General features: G+C 41.1%; 1 protein-coding gene across 1 annotated transcript; it reads left to right on the top strand.

Annotated features, from left to right (window-relative positions):
- Nucleotides 1-8,923: 8,923 nt before the first annotated feature.
- On the top strand, nucleotides 8,924-15,571 carry RSPH1 (radial spoke head component 1). The gene is made up of 9 exons (XM_036384746.1): nucleotides 8,924-8,987; nucleotides 9,309-9,422; nucleotides 9,536-9,641; nucleotides 10,658-10,748; nucleotides 10,984-11,119; nucleotides 11,413-11,484; nucleotides 12,923-13,091; nucleotides 13,509-13,604; nucleotides 15,365-15,571. Exons 1-9 carry the CDS (start codon nucleotides 8,931-8,933, stop codon nucleotides 15,385-15,387), a joined length of 864 nt encoding a protein of 287 aa, XP_036240639.1. The 5' UTR covers nucleotides 8,924-8,930; the 3' UTR covers nucleotides 15,388-15,571.
- The last annotated feature ends 372 nt before the right edge of the window (nucleotides 15,572-15,943 follow it).

Below are 15,943 nucleotides of genomic sequence, written 5' to 3'. Positions count from 1 at the left end.
GCTCTTGATAATCACCAATCTTACCTTCTGAGGAGATGATTTTCATGAATCATGCTGCTGCATTTCTGCACCAGAAGAACCCAGGCACTGTCTATTCAGACTGGTGCACAGACACAAAAAAAAAAAAAAAAAGAAAAGACACAAGAAAAAAGATTTGTCTTCCTACAGCAGAAAAGGTCAGACTCATCACAGTGCATCTGTATACATGGTTAGCCATGCCAAATTATCACAAAAACTATTAATCATCATGTGAAATCCTCATTTTTTAAAAATTGCTGTTGCCTTGGCCCTTTTTTAATTCCTTAAAGAATTTAACCTTGCTTGAGTACCTTACTATTGTTATAAGCAGCTTGCAAAAGGCATGAGCCAAACAGCCCCAGAAAACCTTGATATTTTTCAGACTTAAAGTAGAAACTGCATCTACAGGAAACAAATAAATGTTTCCTGTAATCCATTCCCCTGGCATCACTGAAACCTGCTGGCTGCCACACTTGGCACAGCTGCTCTCTCTGCTATGCCAGCCTGGGTCACCAGCAGCTACAATTGCCAGGAGCCATGAAATAAGTGGGAATACAGGGAGAGGCAGCAGCAGGAGCTGGTGCTGCTGGTTGCACAATGACCTCACAGAGGTGCCAGAGGTCGGGCAGAGATAAAAGGAAATCTACATGGTTAAAAAAACAGAACAAACACACCCACATGGTTTAAAATAACATGTGTAATCTAGAGCCTCGCAGAAAAAACAAACAGAAATCACGCTTTGCAAGTTGCTTTCCAGAAGGAAACACAAATGAAGGGTTTGGGCCAGGAAATTGTTGTGTTGGGTAGAAAGTGTGGCAGTGGTTTGGCTTTTTAAGCCCTGGCAGCGTTTGTGCCAGAGGAAATAGAAAAGGATGAGTTCTTGTCTGCAAAAGCAAAGAGAAGTGAAGGTGTATGAGTTGGCAGATGCTTTCATGTGCTTGAGATGGTGCTTCTCTCAGAGGAGACAATCCAATTTCCCAGCTGACAGTTAAATTTTACTTTCACAAGTGGTGCTCTTAGCTCCTCAAGTCCAGACAAAGCAAAACACTTTGAAGTCAGTGGGTGTCAGTGCCATCTTTCCTTCACTGAATAAGTGATGTTAGCTGAGCAGAGGTCTGGATGCCAACAATTGCATCCCTTAACTGATTAAAATACTTATTTTCTTTCCAGTATATTGCATAAAAAATATCTTTTATGATTCATAATTGCACAATTGGAAAAGACTAATCTGTTTGCCCACAGAGTGATCGCTTTGTCTTAGGGGAATAAAAAAAAATTGAAAACTAATTTACATAATAATGGGTTGTTAAATGGTATTTGACTATGTAAAAATTGATATTTACTTAGACTTTATTCCTGACGAGTAGCAGGATTCTGAGGACTGATATAATCATGGTTTTTGTTGCCTTTATTAGTTTTACATGCTTTGTTTTCCCAACAGAGCAGCTGGAATACTGTATAAGCAATTGACATCAGCACTGGGTGCAATCCAGCTATAACCTGCCATCGAGCTTTGGCAGACAAAAGAAAAATATCCAAAGGAGCCAAAAAAAAGAGAGGCTTTGAAGGCTGTGTCTGTGTGTTTGGGAGTAGATGGGCACTTGGAGGGGCTGGAAGCTGTCAAGCTGAATTAGCACATTATGTCCTGCCTGAGAAATTCTAGTGCTGGCTCAGTGCCACACTAACATGACCACAGAATTTCCACACTGGTACTTTCATTGCTTGTATCTTGCCAGAAATCCAGGGGGAATCACTGATAGCTTTAGGAAAAGACATCAGCAGGCACAACCACTGGGCCAGCACAGGCTTTTCCCCAGCAGAACAGGGCAGTACCTGAGTTCTAAAGATGATTTATGAAGAAAACACCGTGTAACATGTGGAACACAGGCAGGGAGGGGCCGTAAAACTGTGTAAAAATGCCTACATAAAGATAGATACTGGTCAGCCTGGGGGAGACAATTAGAAATAGCAGCATTGATTTGAAACCTGTGAGTTGTCTTTTGGACTCTGCCTGCTCTGACTCTGCCCAAGGCTTTCCAGAGGGCTGGAGAGTGGGATGGTTAAACCACCTCATGCTGTCTAAGGAAGGATCTGTTTAAAAAGTGGCTGTAGCAGCAGTGGGGGTTTTTTTGGGATATGCTGAAGGGGCAGGGCTGCTGCATGTGGCCTGGGATCAGTGGCTGCTGGAGCAGGGATGGAGGTTCCCTGGAGCAGCTCCCACACCTTCAGCCACCTGCTCACAGAAAAATGAGCAAAAATATTCTGAGAATGCAGAATTTAAAACAAAACCACAACCAAGCTGTGTTATTGTAGATGGAATCTGTGAAACATTATGTAGACCGTGGTCCACGAAAATGCCCAAATCTATTTTGAGGAACTTATCTTGAAGAATTTAATTCTGCTTCCTGCAGGAAATGGGATCGTTTTTCTTGTTATTTTGCCCTTATTTCTACTCTTAGATTTCCTGGAGAACTGGGTGGAAGTGCAAGATATGGCTACAGAAACAATTGCTGAGGAGTAAACAGAGTGAATTAAGCAGGTAGGTTTCTGCAGATTTCCTTTCTCCTTGCTTGCAGGCTTGGTCACTGAAGGGTAGTTAGATGAGGAGGGAGCACATATTGTAGCAGAAATCAAATACCAGAATCACAGTAAAATAAAAAGCAGAGCAGAGCTTGCACTAAAGCAATTGTCTTGCAAGTCATGAATAAGAAAAGGATGTTTGAAGGTATTTGAGCTGACAGGAATGAGGAGACAGCAAATTAGTCCCATCTACCTCAATCATTTCATTATTGTCTATTGAATTAATTCTGAATTATCAGGTTAGGACTTCAGGGGGTGTAGACAAAAGGATTGGGCTGCTTGAGCTTTATGGCATTACAAGGTCTGCCTGAATAAAGAAGCTTAGGCTTGGGGTTTTATTTAATGAAAAAAACCCAACAACTAAAAACACTTCCACAGAAAAATAGAGAAAATTGTAATATTGTAATATTGGTGCTGCTTTATTCTTATACTGACCATAAGATTTTTTTTTTATCTCATGAATGCTAACTGCTTTCTTGGTATCACTAGTAATGTTGACTGTTGTCAAAGTCTTGAGGAAAGACATCAGCAACAATTTCCTAAATGGAACCACAGGGACCTCTGTGTGTCCCCACTGCACTTTAGTGAAAAGGGAGACCCTTTAGGTAAAAGGAAAAACCTGACAATTTTCCCAGATGTCTGAAGAATGGAATGCAGACTGTACTTCAAATTGAGCAGTGAGGTCAGAGAAATGGGAGGCAAGATATAAATACAACAGAACTTTCCCTTGGATAATCTGCAGGAGGGAAATAAAAGGTCATATTTAGCCAAGAGACAAAAAAAAGCATTATCTGTATTTCAAGAATGGCTTTCACACAAACTTAGGTTTTTGAATCGTCCTGCCTTCAGGATATGCAATGTTAATTGTACTTGGAGGAGGCATTTGTAAACTGAGTGGCTAGAAAGGTCATTTGCTTGTTCTTCTGACTTAGTTATGAGCACAAACAGAGGCTATCTTTATTTGGCATACACACAGAGTAAGCAGATTTCATTTTGCTTGTAAAGAGCTTAAAAAGGGTTGTGTGGAGAGAAGTTCCCATTTTGCAAAGGATTTTGACATTTCAGAATCTTGCTTAATTCTCAATTGGATGAAAAAACCCAGTATATGGAACTTGGTGACAGTTCCACTTTGTCCACTGTTTGTTCCCATTATCTCAGAAAATATTGAAAGTGTGCCTGATGATATTGCAGAATATTAAAAAGATCTGAAGTGTATATTCCCAAATAAGAACTCCCCTTAGGATATTATTTCAGTTCCCTAATCCCACATTTCTCTTCCAAAAAGGCTGTTGAAAACAATCTTGTTTATATTTAAGTGTCAGGAGGAACAGATCTCATTTCATTAAGATTTTCCTGACAGCTCCTGTTGACACTTTGCTAATATCTGTTACCAGCCATAAACACTTTTACAAAGAGAAAGATGGAAATTACTGTTTTTTAAGAGGGGAAATTGCAGATTTCTGTTCTTTAAAGTCTTGCCAGAAGATATAATCCTGCTCAGGTCTGCCCTACCAATAGCAATGAAGGATCACCTGCATCTCTAATTGAGCCCAGAGCAAAACTCAAACTGAATTCAGTGCCAAGGACTGGCCCTCCCAGAGTCACCAACTCTGTCAGGAATGGCTGAGTAATGTGAGAAGTGAGGAAACCAACCTGTGAGTCAGGCAAATGATCTCCACTCATCCTGGTAATTTTGATGGCAGAAGGTGAAAAGACAGCTCCCTGGACCGCACTGCTGGCGGGGTGGAGAAAAGCTGGCTCAGGAGGCACTGCCCCTGCAAGGAGGATGCATGGTGGGACAGGGGCAGAGACCAGTGAGCTCTTGGGGGCAGGAATTCCCAAGTGCACTGAGTAGGAATGAAGGAGCATCCTGCCTTTGCCACATCAGAGGCTGTGTGTGCACCCTGCTGGATTTTTATCACCCCTTTGAGGCAGGACACTGATTGAATCACAGAGGTCAACAAATAGTCCTGTGGTTTTGGATGTTCATTGTGTGTTTCCATAGCTTGGTCAATGCTGGAAGGAAGTGTTCAGGTTGTTTCACAGGCCTGGAACAGCAGCATTTTCCCTGCAAAATCCCTGAACTGCAAAAGTGTCCCCCTCCTAAGAGAGAGTAAACTCCAAGGAGAAACAGGAGCATAACTGGCCTTAAAAGTGCTTTTTGGCCATTTCTCTCTGCAGAAGAGCTGGAAAATCAAAAGAGGAGCTTAAAAATCAAAGTGAGGACCTTCAAGGCAGGATAAAAGGACATCCAGGGCTGTCCTCTCCCACAGGAGGCACCTTCTGACACCTTCATTCCAGCGGCCTTTTCCTTCCCTCTGTTGTTGTCTTTCTCTGTTTTTAAGCACCTCTGGCAGCAATGGATTTTGGTTTTAGTGCAGCTCTGGCTCCCTGTGGGGCTCCTGTCAAACGCAAACCAGGAGTTTCCTCAGGGTCACTCACAGCTGTGGCAGCTTCTGCTGTCCCTGCCAGGATGACTGGCAGTGCTGGCAGCTGCCAGCTCAGCCAGCAGCAAGGGCAGAGCAGGTAGTCAGCAAAAATTACCCTCTCGGGACTTTGGACAAATGACATTTGTATAGAAGATCAGCAGGACCTTAGGAATATTGGTCCTTTGACAGAAAAGGGAAAAGAACAGGAAAATAAGGATGATAGCAGACCTCCTTTCAACAGTGACATACCCGAAGCTTAAATTTAATCTGACATTGAAGTGTATCCAAATTCAACTGCAAGACAAGAAACTACAAAATAAATTCTTGTCATTAATTATGTATAAGCTGTAGCTGTCCTCACAAGGCAGTTTCCAGGTGTAGAAAACTTTAAATGATGCCTCCCTCATTTAAGTAAAATGATCCTGTTGCAAAGACATTTATTCTATCTGCCACTTCTAGGTACTGAGTAGTTTAACTTCTATAAAGAAAGAGTTCTTAGCTGCTTCTCAAGAAAACTGAGCTGCTTCAGACCCTCTTCCTTCTTCAGAGCTCTGAAACAATAAGCAAGAGCAGTTAATGATCATTATTAGTGGTCATCCAGGGGAGTGGCTCTGATGTCTTGTCACTGATGTCTTGTCACTGCTTCCTGTTTGTGTCACAGCTGTTCCCTGAGCCACATCACCTTCCAGGGCAAAAGACACGTCTGGTTATTTTTGTCCTCGAGTTTAACAGGCAGCACCTCCCTATGCATTCCAAACATTAATTCCCTTGTCACTCTGAGCCTCAGTATCTGCTTAGAATTAATTTTCCATGACAGACCAAGTGAGCACTTTTAAAATTAGAGACATTACCTTATCATAGCTAAAAGAATTTAAGCCAATCTTAGGTGCAAGGGAGAAACAGAGGCATCACCAAGTTGTGCACTCATGTCAGCTCTGCAGGAGATGAGCAGAGCAGTAGTTTGCATATTCTGCAATTGCTTATTAACAGTACATTATGCAAATTGGGCTTCCCTAGTCAAATGCTGGGAGTGTGCAGGAAAGAGAAATAAGCATACAGTTTGGAGTCAATAAATGTATCATGCTCTGCCAGCTAACAAAATTTCATTTCAGCATTCTTAACTGCTTCAAAGGCAAAGTGCTCTCAAATGAGTAACTGATGTTAACTCAGAAGCTGGAAGGGTTCCTGTGAACACAGAGGTATTTAGCAATAGTCTCTTCCTTTTTCATCTTTACCCAACTGAAGTCAAAAAGAGACTTGCCACAGAAGGGACACCTTATTACTATTCATACATTATTCAAATACTGGCTATTTAGATTCCTGCCTATGGAAGGAAGAAACCCACCTGAATATGGTGTATCTTTGTATAGTGATGACCCTGTTTTTCTTCTGGTTTGGGTGATGGAGCTTTGATTTAGGGCATAAGGTGACCTCCACTCATTTTCCAGCCACTTGCCAATCCTGTCTAACTCAGAAGCATCACCTGCTCTGCCCAGTGCCTGAATAGCTCACTGCTTTTCACCAAGCATGTCCTTGTCTGGCTCCTCTTGTGAATGCTTGGCCATTAAAATACTGTGCAAAGTGATGGTGAGGTGATTTGCCTGACTCCTGTAGGAGAGAAAACAAAAAGTGGACTGGTATTTCTGAACATCAATAAATGACCTAAAATGAAAGAATCTAGGTGGAGGATTTGGTTTAAAATCTAAAATGTTGTTTTCAGGCCAGACCAGCTGAACTATTGGGAGCTCTCAGAAGGCTGAGGGAGTCTCAGGTCACATCCCAGATGTCACCAGTTTCAACAAACAGAAGGTACTGGCTGGGAAAAGCTGAGGGGAAGAGGCAGAGGGTTGGAGTGACCTCTGGAGATCACCCAGTCCAACTGCTGCCAAGGCAGGGTCACCCAGAGCAGTGACACAGAGCACATCCAGGTGGCTCTGGAATGTCTCCAGAGAGGGAACTCTGTGTCCTCCCTGGGCAGCCGTTCCAGAGCTCTGCCACCTTCAACATAAAGAAATTCTTCCCAATGTCAAAGTGGAACTTCTTGTGTTTTATTTCATGGCTGTTGCTCCTCATCCTGATGCTGGGCACCACTGAACAAAGTCTGACATTGTTTTAAAAGGAGCCTGGGCAGTGGTAGGGGGAAATGTTGAGAAGAGCTTTAATCTGTGAAACAATTAACAGTTGATGGGCAAACTCTGGGTGATGTCCATGTGTTAGAAAAAACCAATTAAGAGTTTAGGGCTTGACATACTTTGTGCTCTCAGACCTGGAGAAGGAAATTGGCAGAGCCTGAGAGGGAAATTTATTGTTGACAACCAAACAGAGTTTATAAACCACATTACATAAAGCAGAAATGCCCTATCTCAACACAACGAAGGCATTGGCTGGGAAAAGCTGAGGGGAAGAGGCAGAGGGTTGGAGTGACCTCTGGAGATCACCCAGTCCAATTCCTGCCAAGGCAGGGTCACCCAGAGCAGTGACACAGAGCACATCCAGGTGGCTCTGGAATGTCTCCAGAGAGGGAACTCTGTGTCCTCCCTGGGCAGCTGTTCCAGAGCTCTGCCACCTTCAATATAAACAAATTCTTCCTCATGTTGAGGTGGAACTTCTTGTGTTTTATTTCACGGCTGTTGCTCCTCATCCTGATGCTGGGAACTGAACAGAGTCTGGCACTGTTTTAAAAGGAGCCTGGGCAGTGGTGGGGGGAAATGTTTAGAAGGGCTTTAATCTGTGAAACAATTAACAGTTGATGGGCAAACTCTGGGTGATGTCCATGTGTTAGAAAAAACCAATTAAGAGTTTAGGGCTTGACATACTTTGTGCTCTCAGACCTGGAGAAGGAAATTGGCAGAGCCTGAGAGGGAAATTTATTGTTGACAACTGAACAGAATTCATAAACCACATTACATAAAGCAGAAATGCCCTATCTGGGAAAAAGATAATAAAAAGACTGAAAAACGCAGACTAATTAGCATGAGAAGTGAGAAATCAATAACAAATAGAAGACAGAATACTAATTAATGAAGAGAACTATGTGAATTGTAAGCTAATTAAATTAATCTCTTCACTGAAATGTATAAATAGATAAGCATTTTGATGGCTGACATTCATGTTGTGGGGAGCCATCCCCGTGTTCCTTCAACACCGAATCACAAATGTGAAAAATGCCAATCACTTGTTTTTAACACTTTAAGAGTTTAATAGTAATAAAATGGTTATAAAAATAGTAATACAATTAGAGTAATAATAATTTGGACAAATTGAATTAGGACAATATGAGACAATAAATACAAAGAGTTACAGACGTCTGGGTATTCCTTTCTGGGCAAAATAAGCCTGAAAAAGGACCCACGTTAACAGAGGATTAACCCTTAAAAGCAATAGCCTGTTGCATATTCATACACCTCATACATGATGCATAAATTCCATTCAAACACAGGATTCTGTCTGGTCAGTGTCAGCTTCTTCCTCTGAATCCTAACAGCGCCTTCGAGGCGGGAAGAAGTTCGTTTCTTCTGATAAGAGGGCAATGAATTCTTCTTCTCTGAAAGATTTAGGTGTCCTGTGGCTGCTATCTCGCTGAGAGTCCTTTCTTTAAAGAAAAGTATCCTACATAGCATGGTTTCTATTTTAACAATTTTCATAACCTAAAACTATATTTAACACACTACTTAAGAGAATTAATACAGCATTACTTTCTAATACAACACATGTCATATTCATTTGAATATTTGCGAAAAGCCGATCATAAAATACACGCATTTTTCACAACGAACGCTGCCTTTCCAACAAGCAGCTTGGAGAGTTCGTTTTTATTTCCCGGGGCTCGGGCTGGGGTGTCCGGGCAGGCCCCGCTGAGGGCCGCGCTCGCTCGGTTGTCACAGCGACGGCGACGCCGCGGCCATGTCGGACCTGGGCTCCGAGGACGCCGAGTCCGGCGAGGCCGGGAAAGACATCGGGGTCCGCGGGGCCCGGGGGGAGCGGGGAAGGGAAGGGGAAAGGGAAAGGGAAGGCAAAGGGAAAGGGAAGGAACAGCCGTGCTCAGTGCCCGCCAGGCCGGGCAGCGTTGCCGAGGGCAGCCCCGGGCACGGCTGTGCCACCTCCCGGCTTCTAACACGGGTGTGGAACAACGCGTCCGCCCTTTTCAGCTCTGTGCCAAGAAGCCTGGGGGTGCCGGGGTCTGGAGCCGAGCCGGAGCGGCTTTCCTCAAACACCTGTGTCCCTCTGATGAGTTGGTTTGTGCCCGGCCAGCCCTTGAACCCTTTCCCTCCCGTTTGGCAGGAGTACGAGGGCGATCGCGATGGCCAAGGGCAGCGGCACGGGTTCGGGAAGGCGCGGCTGCCCAATGGTGACACCTACGAAGGGGAATACGAGCATGGCTTGAGGAGTGGACATGTAAGACACCGAGCCTGGTTGTGGTTCTGCTTCTGCAGTTGGGCTGTTTGGGCTCTGTATTGAAACAAGGGTGAGAACTGATGGCTGTTTCATCTGTACCAAATGTGTTTCAGGGGACCTACAGGTTTAAAAACGGTGCTCTCTACACCGGGAACTACCTTCAAAACAAAAAGCATGGCAAAGGTGTCTTTTTTTATCCAGATGGATCGAAATATGCAGGTAAAGCAATGAACGCAGTTGGAAGGATTTCTGTTGCCAAAAGGACACATTCCACCCCCGCTCCTCCTCCCCCAACAAATGAAAAGAGAGAGTGAATTGGAGAATGTCTTGTTTTAAGAAGATACAGGATATTTTCCAACATATATTTCTACAAAATATTTTCCTCTCATTACCTTTTTATTAACAGTTCTGAGAAGCTTGGGGTTTATTTATGGGAATTTGTGTTAGGACATTTGTTAGGTCTAACATTAAAAAAAATAGGCTTCTCAATAAAGCCCTTATTTAGGAATTGGGATACCTGAAGTTTGAAGAAGTAATGAAAGTTAGAGTTCCCCTGCTTGCTGGAGAGTACCTGAAACAATCAGAATCTATCAGTTAAGTTTCAAAGAACAATATTTCCCTCCTAATTTCTAAGCTAGGAAAGAAAAGACATTCACATTGTGAGGGTGAAAAGCTGACAGCAAAAAGAGCAGTCCAATCTTGCCTTGCAGGAACATATACTCTGAGTTGGTTTTGGGTATTTTTTTTTTTATTTATTTTAGGTTTGATTAGAAGAATAATTAAGATAGAAACCATCCAGCATCCTTCTGAATAGATGTGCTCCAATACTGACAGGACAACTTCAGAAAATGAGGCAAATTAAAGTAGCTCCTCTTTAAATTCATGTGGAAATGTCACATTATCTAATGCAACTGTAATACATTTCCCAATCAAAGACAGGACTGGGTTTTTATGTGTTCATAATGGTAATAGAGAGTGATAATGAAGGCAGGTAATTATGGAAAAATGGAAAGGGACGTCAGGCAGCAGCATAAATACTTGTGGAGAGGAACAGACTGATGAAAAAAGAGCAAGGGATTCTACTTTAGAGTAAGGAGTGGTGTAAGGAATAGTGAGGAATCCCAGCAGTGCCATAGCTTTCTTTTCTTTCTCTAATACTTGTATGATAATGTTACAAACTGGCTACTGTGAAAGAAACCAGCTCTCACACTGCTTTTATCCTTTTGTCCTTGAAGGAGACTGGGTGCATGACCAGAGACAGGGCCATGGAGAATATCTGTATGCAAATGGAGACACCTATACTGGAGAATGGGCTAACAACAAGAGGTTTGTTTCCTTCTCACAGGGATGCTTCAGGTCACCCAATGGCATTAAAATGCAAACATTATTTTCAGAGCATGTCTGACTGCAGCAAATTAGGTCCAGGGGTGACCTTGGCAATTTAGTCCAGCTTGAGTAATTTCAGCTGCTTAATTAATACAGTTTTTGTGTCTTAATTATAACAACAGCCTAAATTCTCAATATTCACTGGCATAAAACAAAATTATTATTTTCTCCCTAGGCATGGGCAAGGCACATATGTCTATAAAGAGACAGGATCTAAGTATGTTGGTTGTTGGGTTAATGGAATCCAGAATGGACCAGCTGAACTTATCCACCTAAACCACAGATTTAAGGGCAGGTTTCTCAATGGAAAGGTAAGTGTGCTTTCTATTCTGAACAGTTAGCATGGAATTGCCTTAATATGACCTATTTCCACTTAAAATAACAAGCTAGGCTTCTGATTTTTTGTAGTATTTCCTGTACCATTAGTGTAACACATGAAACTGAATTATTCTATAAACACAATGTTAAGTTTCTTTGCAACATTGCTTTCCAACTGTAGTGTTACTGACTATTGCATGGAATTTGTAGTAAAGGATATTTTACATTTCTGGCTTAGAATGGATCAGCTGTTTGGTTCTCCTGATGCTTTTGTGTTTTTATGCAGCCTTTAGGTCGTGGCAAATTCATCTTTGATATTGGATGTGAGCAGCATGGTGAATACATACAACCAGTGCAGGTAAAAGAAACAGTGCAAGAGCACTCAGTAAATCAAATCTGTTGTTGAGGAATATATAAAATGCTTTACAGACAGTGATGTGATCTTTTGAGTCAAAAAAGAAACTCATGCATTTTAAGAGCTAAATGAGGTTTCATTTTGTTTTTAATGTTTTCTACTGTGTAACCTTAGAAAAGTACAAGGTGTGATTTTGCACTGCTTGCAGACATGAATCCTTTCTGCTTAAAAAGAATCAGGACATTTCCAAAACATTTGAAGCTTCAAATCACAGAGGAATATAGATATTTATGTATACACATTTAGCCTCTATTGCATTTTCTTCTCAACACCAGAAAACCATGAGCAATATTTTTTATGTTTCTGAACTGCTTGGTGCTATGCATACAAATGGTAATTTCCAGCAGGGTCATGTTTGGGAAATATGTACTATTGCTGTTCTGGTCATGTTAGGAGCTTAATATCCACAGCTTCTAATAATTCTAGTAAGTGGTTGGGATCAAAGTCTGTTTTCCCTTCTTTATGCATGAATGCTTTGAAACATATCTGTTTGATATGGTGCAAAAATAGCTAGAGAAGTAGGAGATATATTTTAATATAACTGTTTGATTTTTAAAAAAATTGCCACAGTTTAGCTTAGAGTTTGCTACCTCTGTTGTCTGACACATTAGTTCCTGTTGCACACTCTGAAAACTCTGTGATGCAGCAATCATTCTGAAGAATAAAATAATAATCATCAAAATCCTATCAATTGTGATAGATATTTGCAAAGTTTGAAGGCTGTTTTGCTTTTTTCTGGCTAAAAGCAAGAGATCCTCAAATTAAGTGTCAGATTCATGGGAGTATCCAGAGTAATGTGTGTTTCCTTAGTTCAGTTGGGAATTCTTAGATGTGTCTTTAAAGCAAGGCACAGTGCTGTCACTAAAGTAACATTAAATTTTGCCCATTTGCTTTAGTTGAAGTAATTATAAAACAAACCCCATTAAAAAAAGAAGAAATAATAATACAGACAATGGTTCAATTATTGACTCCTTCATATTTGTAGAAAAAACATGATTTTTTTTTAAATTTAAAAAATATTTTCACATTTCAAAACCATAAGCTCTGTGCACAACCTTACTCCTTCCTAGATCCTTTCAAATGTTCTCCCTAGGCAAAGATTGAGGCAGAAACAGCTGTTTTTTCATTCTGTTTGTGTGAGACAGTGCAGCATCTACCAGACAGAGCATCAGGTAGCAATCATCAGTAACAGCCAACTGTTTTCATCAGGGTTCAAGAACTTGGTAGTTCTTGTCCAAGATGTGCAGCTGCTGAAGTTGCTCCACCTGTAAATACTTTTATTGCCATTTTGATGCCAGATAAGGAGGTTTTAGTAGACTAACCCATCATTTTAGTTACTGTCTGTAGGATGAAATCCTGGATTTCATGAATTCTCTTCTAGGAAAAAGAGGAGGAAGATGAGGATGAACGACCATTACCTCTTGAACCAATATGGAAAGTATCAGAAATTACTAAATTAACACCCTGGTCTCCCCATGATGAGGAGCTGCTAGTCCCCAAGGAAGCTGAAGGTGGAGAAGCTGAAGAGGAGGAAATTCCATCAGCTCTAGGTTTGTTCTGGAAACATCTGGAAACTCCATGTTTTGACTATGGTGACCATTGTTTTAGGGGTTTAATACCAAGTGATGTGAGAGCGTTTCTGTGTTTTGTTTTGTTTTTCCTGTGATTTTCCATGTATTGAATATTTGGAACTTCCAAGTCCATTCATAAACTGCACAATATGTATGTATGTGTTTTATTTCACATAGCATGAGATACAACTGTCTTGGAAAGCCTGTGAGTTATTTGACTATATCATGGCTTATTATACAAACCTGATTATAAACAGAGAAGATTTTGTGGGATTTCTCATGTGAACAACAACTGCAGCCTTCAGTAGGACTTAGGAGCTATTTCTTGGAAACAAAGGCTGAATGCAAATTTGTAAAATTGGTTTTCTTTGGTATTTCTAATTTCTTATATTTCAGATGCTGAGGAGGGTGAGGATCACCCAGAAGGCGATGCAGGAGGGGAAGGTGAGGAAAAGAGAGAGGAAGAAGTAAATCAAGATCAGGAGGATCAAGGTGAGAAATGGGGCACGTGTGCACATTCTTTAATTAACAGTCAGGGTTTGAAATTGTGGATGTCAATCAGCTGAAGCCATGCTGCTATTGGGAGACCATGGGAATCTCTGCCTTTCATAAGGAGAGCAGTCCTCTATGAGAAACTATGAGAAGTAAATTCATATACTGCAACAGAACAAATTAAAAGTGACACTTCTGTGCATATACACTTGACAGCACCTGCAGAGTTGTATTTGTAAGAGATTGTTAAAAAAACCCCACAGTCTGGAAATTCAAAAATGAGACAAACTATGTCAGATCCTGAGAAGTTCAGGAGTTTTGAGCATTTCACTTTTCTCTCATGAATACAACTGTGTATTCTTAATTCTCCCAAGTGTAGTTCAAAAGCAGGTAAAACAAATATGAAGAAACAAATTTTTGGTGTTGTTATATATTCTGGTTTGAATAGTCTTTGGTTGGTTTGTTTCTTCTACAAACCAAGGAGATCTGAAATCCAGGTGCTCAGGTTTTCTTCCAGGCAGTTCAGAAGCCTGTTTTAAATACAAGCAGCAAGGATGCATCCATGCTTACTCATGTTTAGCTTATATGCCTCCAACCAACTGTGTTCTTTGTATTTATTCCTAAAATTTACAAGCTTGCCTATCTGATATAAAAATATCACCTAAATGTATCTATTTGTAATCAGTCCATTTGACAATAAATCCAAGCCAACCACTGTCTTTATGGATTAGAAAATACCTTAAACCATATGAAAATGCCTGGAGGTATACACTAAACATTTAGGTCAGCTCTTGTAGTTTTCAGTTTATTTGCTTTTAATTTTCTGAGCACCAGCTCTGAAGGTGCTCTCCAGCTTCAGGGCAGAACAGGCATCTGGCTGACCTGGTGTGTAGGACTGACATTTTACAGGGTCCCTGGGCTTGGGTCAAATCCATCAGAAATCTCAGCAGATTATAGCTCTGGATTTGGCAAAAGTGCATTGAGCCTGGTTTGTCTCAAAGACCCCTGGACTCAAATAACCATTTGGACTGAACTTGATTCTAATAAATTTTCTGGCCCACCACAACAAAGCAGTTGTTTTCCCAGTGGCTTTTCTAGGGTGTTTTTGAGAACAAATGAGCCCAGGTGTCTGTCAGATATGGCACAGAGGCAGATGCCAATGCCTGAAAACACAGCAAAGTAATAGATTCAAAGTTCCCTCCAACTCTTTATTTCCAGAATCAAGGAGTTGGATGATTTTAAACATTTTTCAGCATTGGTCTCCATCCATAATTAATGAGGCAACATGTTGCTTCCCTTGTCTTTAGATTTAGCAAGATTAAGTTATAGGAAGAGGGAATGATTTGAAGAAAATATTCATCCTGTGAAGAGCAGATATAACAAAATCTGTTTACTTTGCAGTCTGGTATTCCCTGCCTCTTTACCATATTTTTTTTTTTTCCAGATAGAAATTTCCACACAGAAATTCCCTCTTTTTAGTTTTGCATTCCTTATGATATCATCTAACCAGGAGGCATTTTTGTCTGCTCAGAGTTACATATGGGCTGGCTGGCAGTCAGTGTGGGTGTACTGAGTCTGTCTGCCAGCTGACAAACAATGTAAACAATTTCAATTCAACTACTGGCATTGAAAGGCAGTGGGTGAGGAGGACTGAGGTGGACAGCAGAGTTCTAGAGTTATGCTTTAGATTACTGGGATTATTTTCCAGTGTTTTATAATAAAATACAACTCTATGCCCTGTCTTTCCTTCTGCTCCACAGAAATTACTGATTTTGGAGGATGAACCAGAGGAATCAGAGGAATTGGGTATAACTAAAGGAAAAGACCCAAAAAATAAAATTTTAAAGTAGATGATTTTGTTTGGTAAGCCTGCAATATTTTTATTTGTAAAAGGTTGTGTTAAGATGTTTTGAATAAACATTTCTAGGTGTTTTGAATAAACATTTCTGTCAGTGTTCTGTCTGGAATGTGTATCTTTGGACCTTTTATACTCTCAGATTCTCACAGCAACTTCCTTTATTCTATGTAGCCAGGAATGAGGTGTCAAATCCAGTGTGGAATTATTCTGGATTCATGAAGCCATGAAGCTGTGTCCTCACAACTTACTCTTCTCCTCCTGGTGGTTGCTGTCTTTCTTGAACCCTGTCTCTGGGCAGAGACCTGGGGATCTTGCTGGTGAAGACAAAGGCAGCACTGGACTTCCCAGCTCTCTCCATTTTCCCTGTCACTATGGCACAATTCCAGGCCTACGTTCTCCTTGTTTATTTTACTCTTGTCCTTGCATCTGTAGAAGCTCTTCTTGTTGCCTTAAATCTTCCCTTGCTAGTTGGAGCTCCAAT

This window comes from Molothrus ater, chromosome 2, assembly GCF_012460135.2.
Source record: "Molothrus ater isolate BHLD 08-10-18 breed brown headed cowbird chromosome 2, BPBGC_Mater_1.1, whole genome shotgun sequence".
Taxonomy (NCBI): domain Eukaryota; kingdom Metazoa; phylum Chordata; class Aves; order Passeriformes; family Icteridae; genus Molothrus; species Molothrus ater.
Note: the sequence above shows the minus strand (reverse complement) of the source record. Positions and strands in the feature narration are given on the sequence as shown.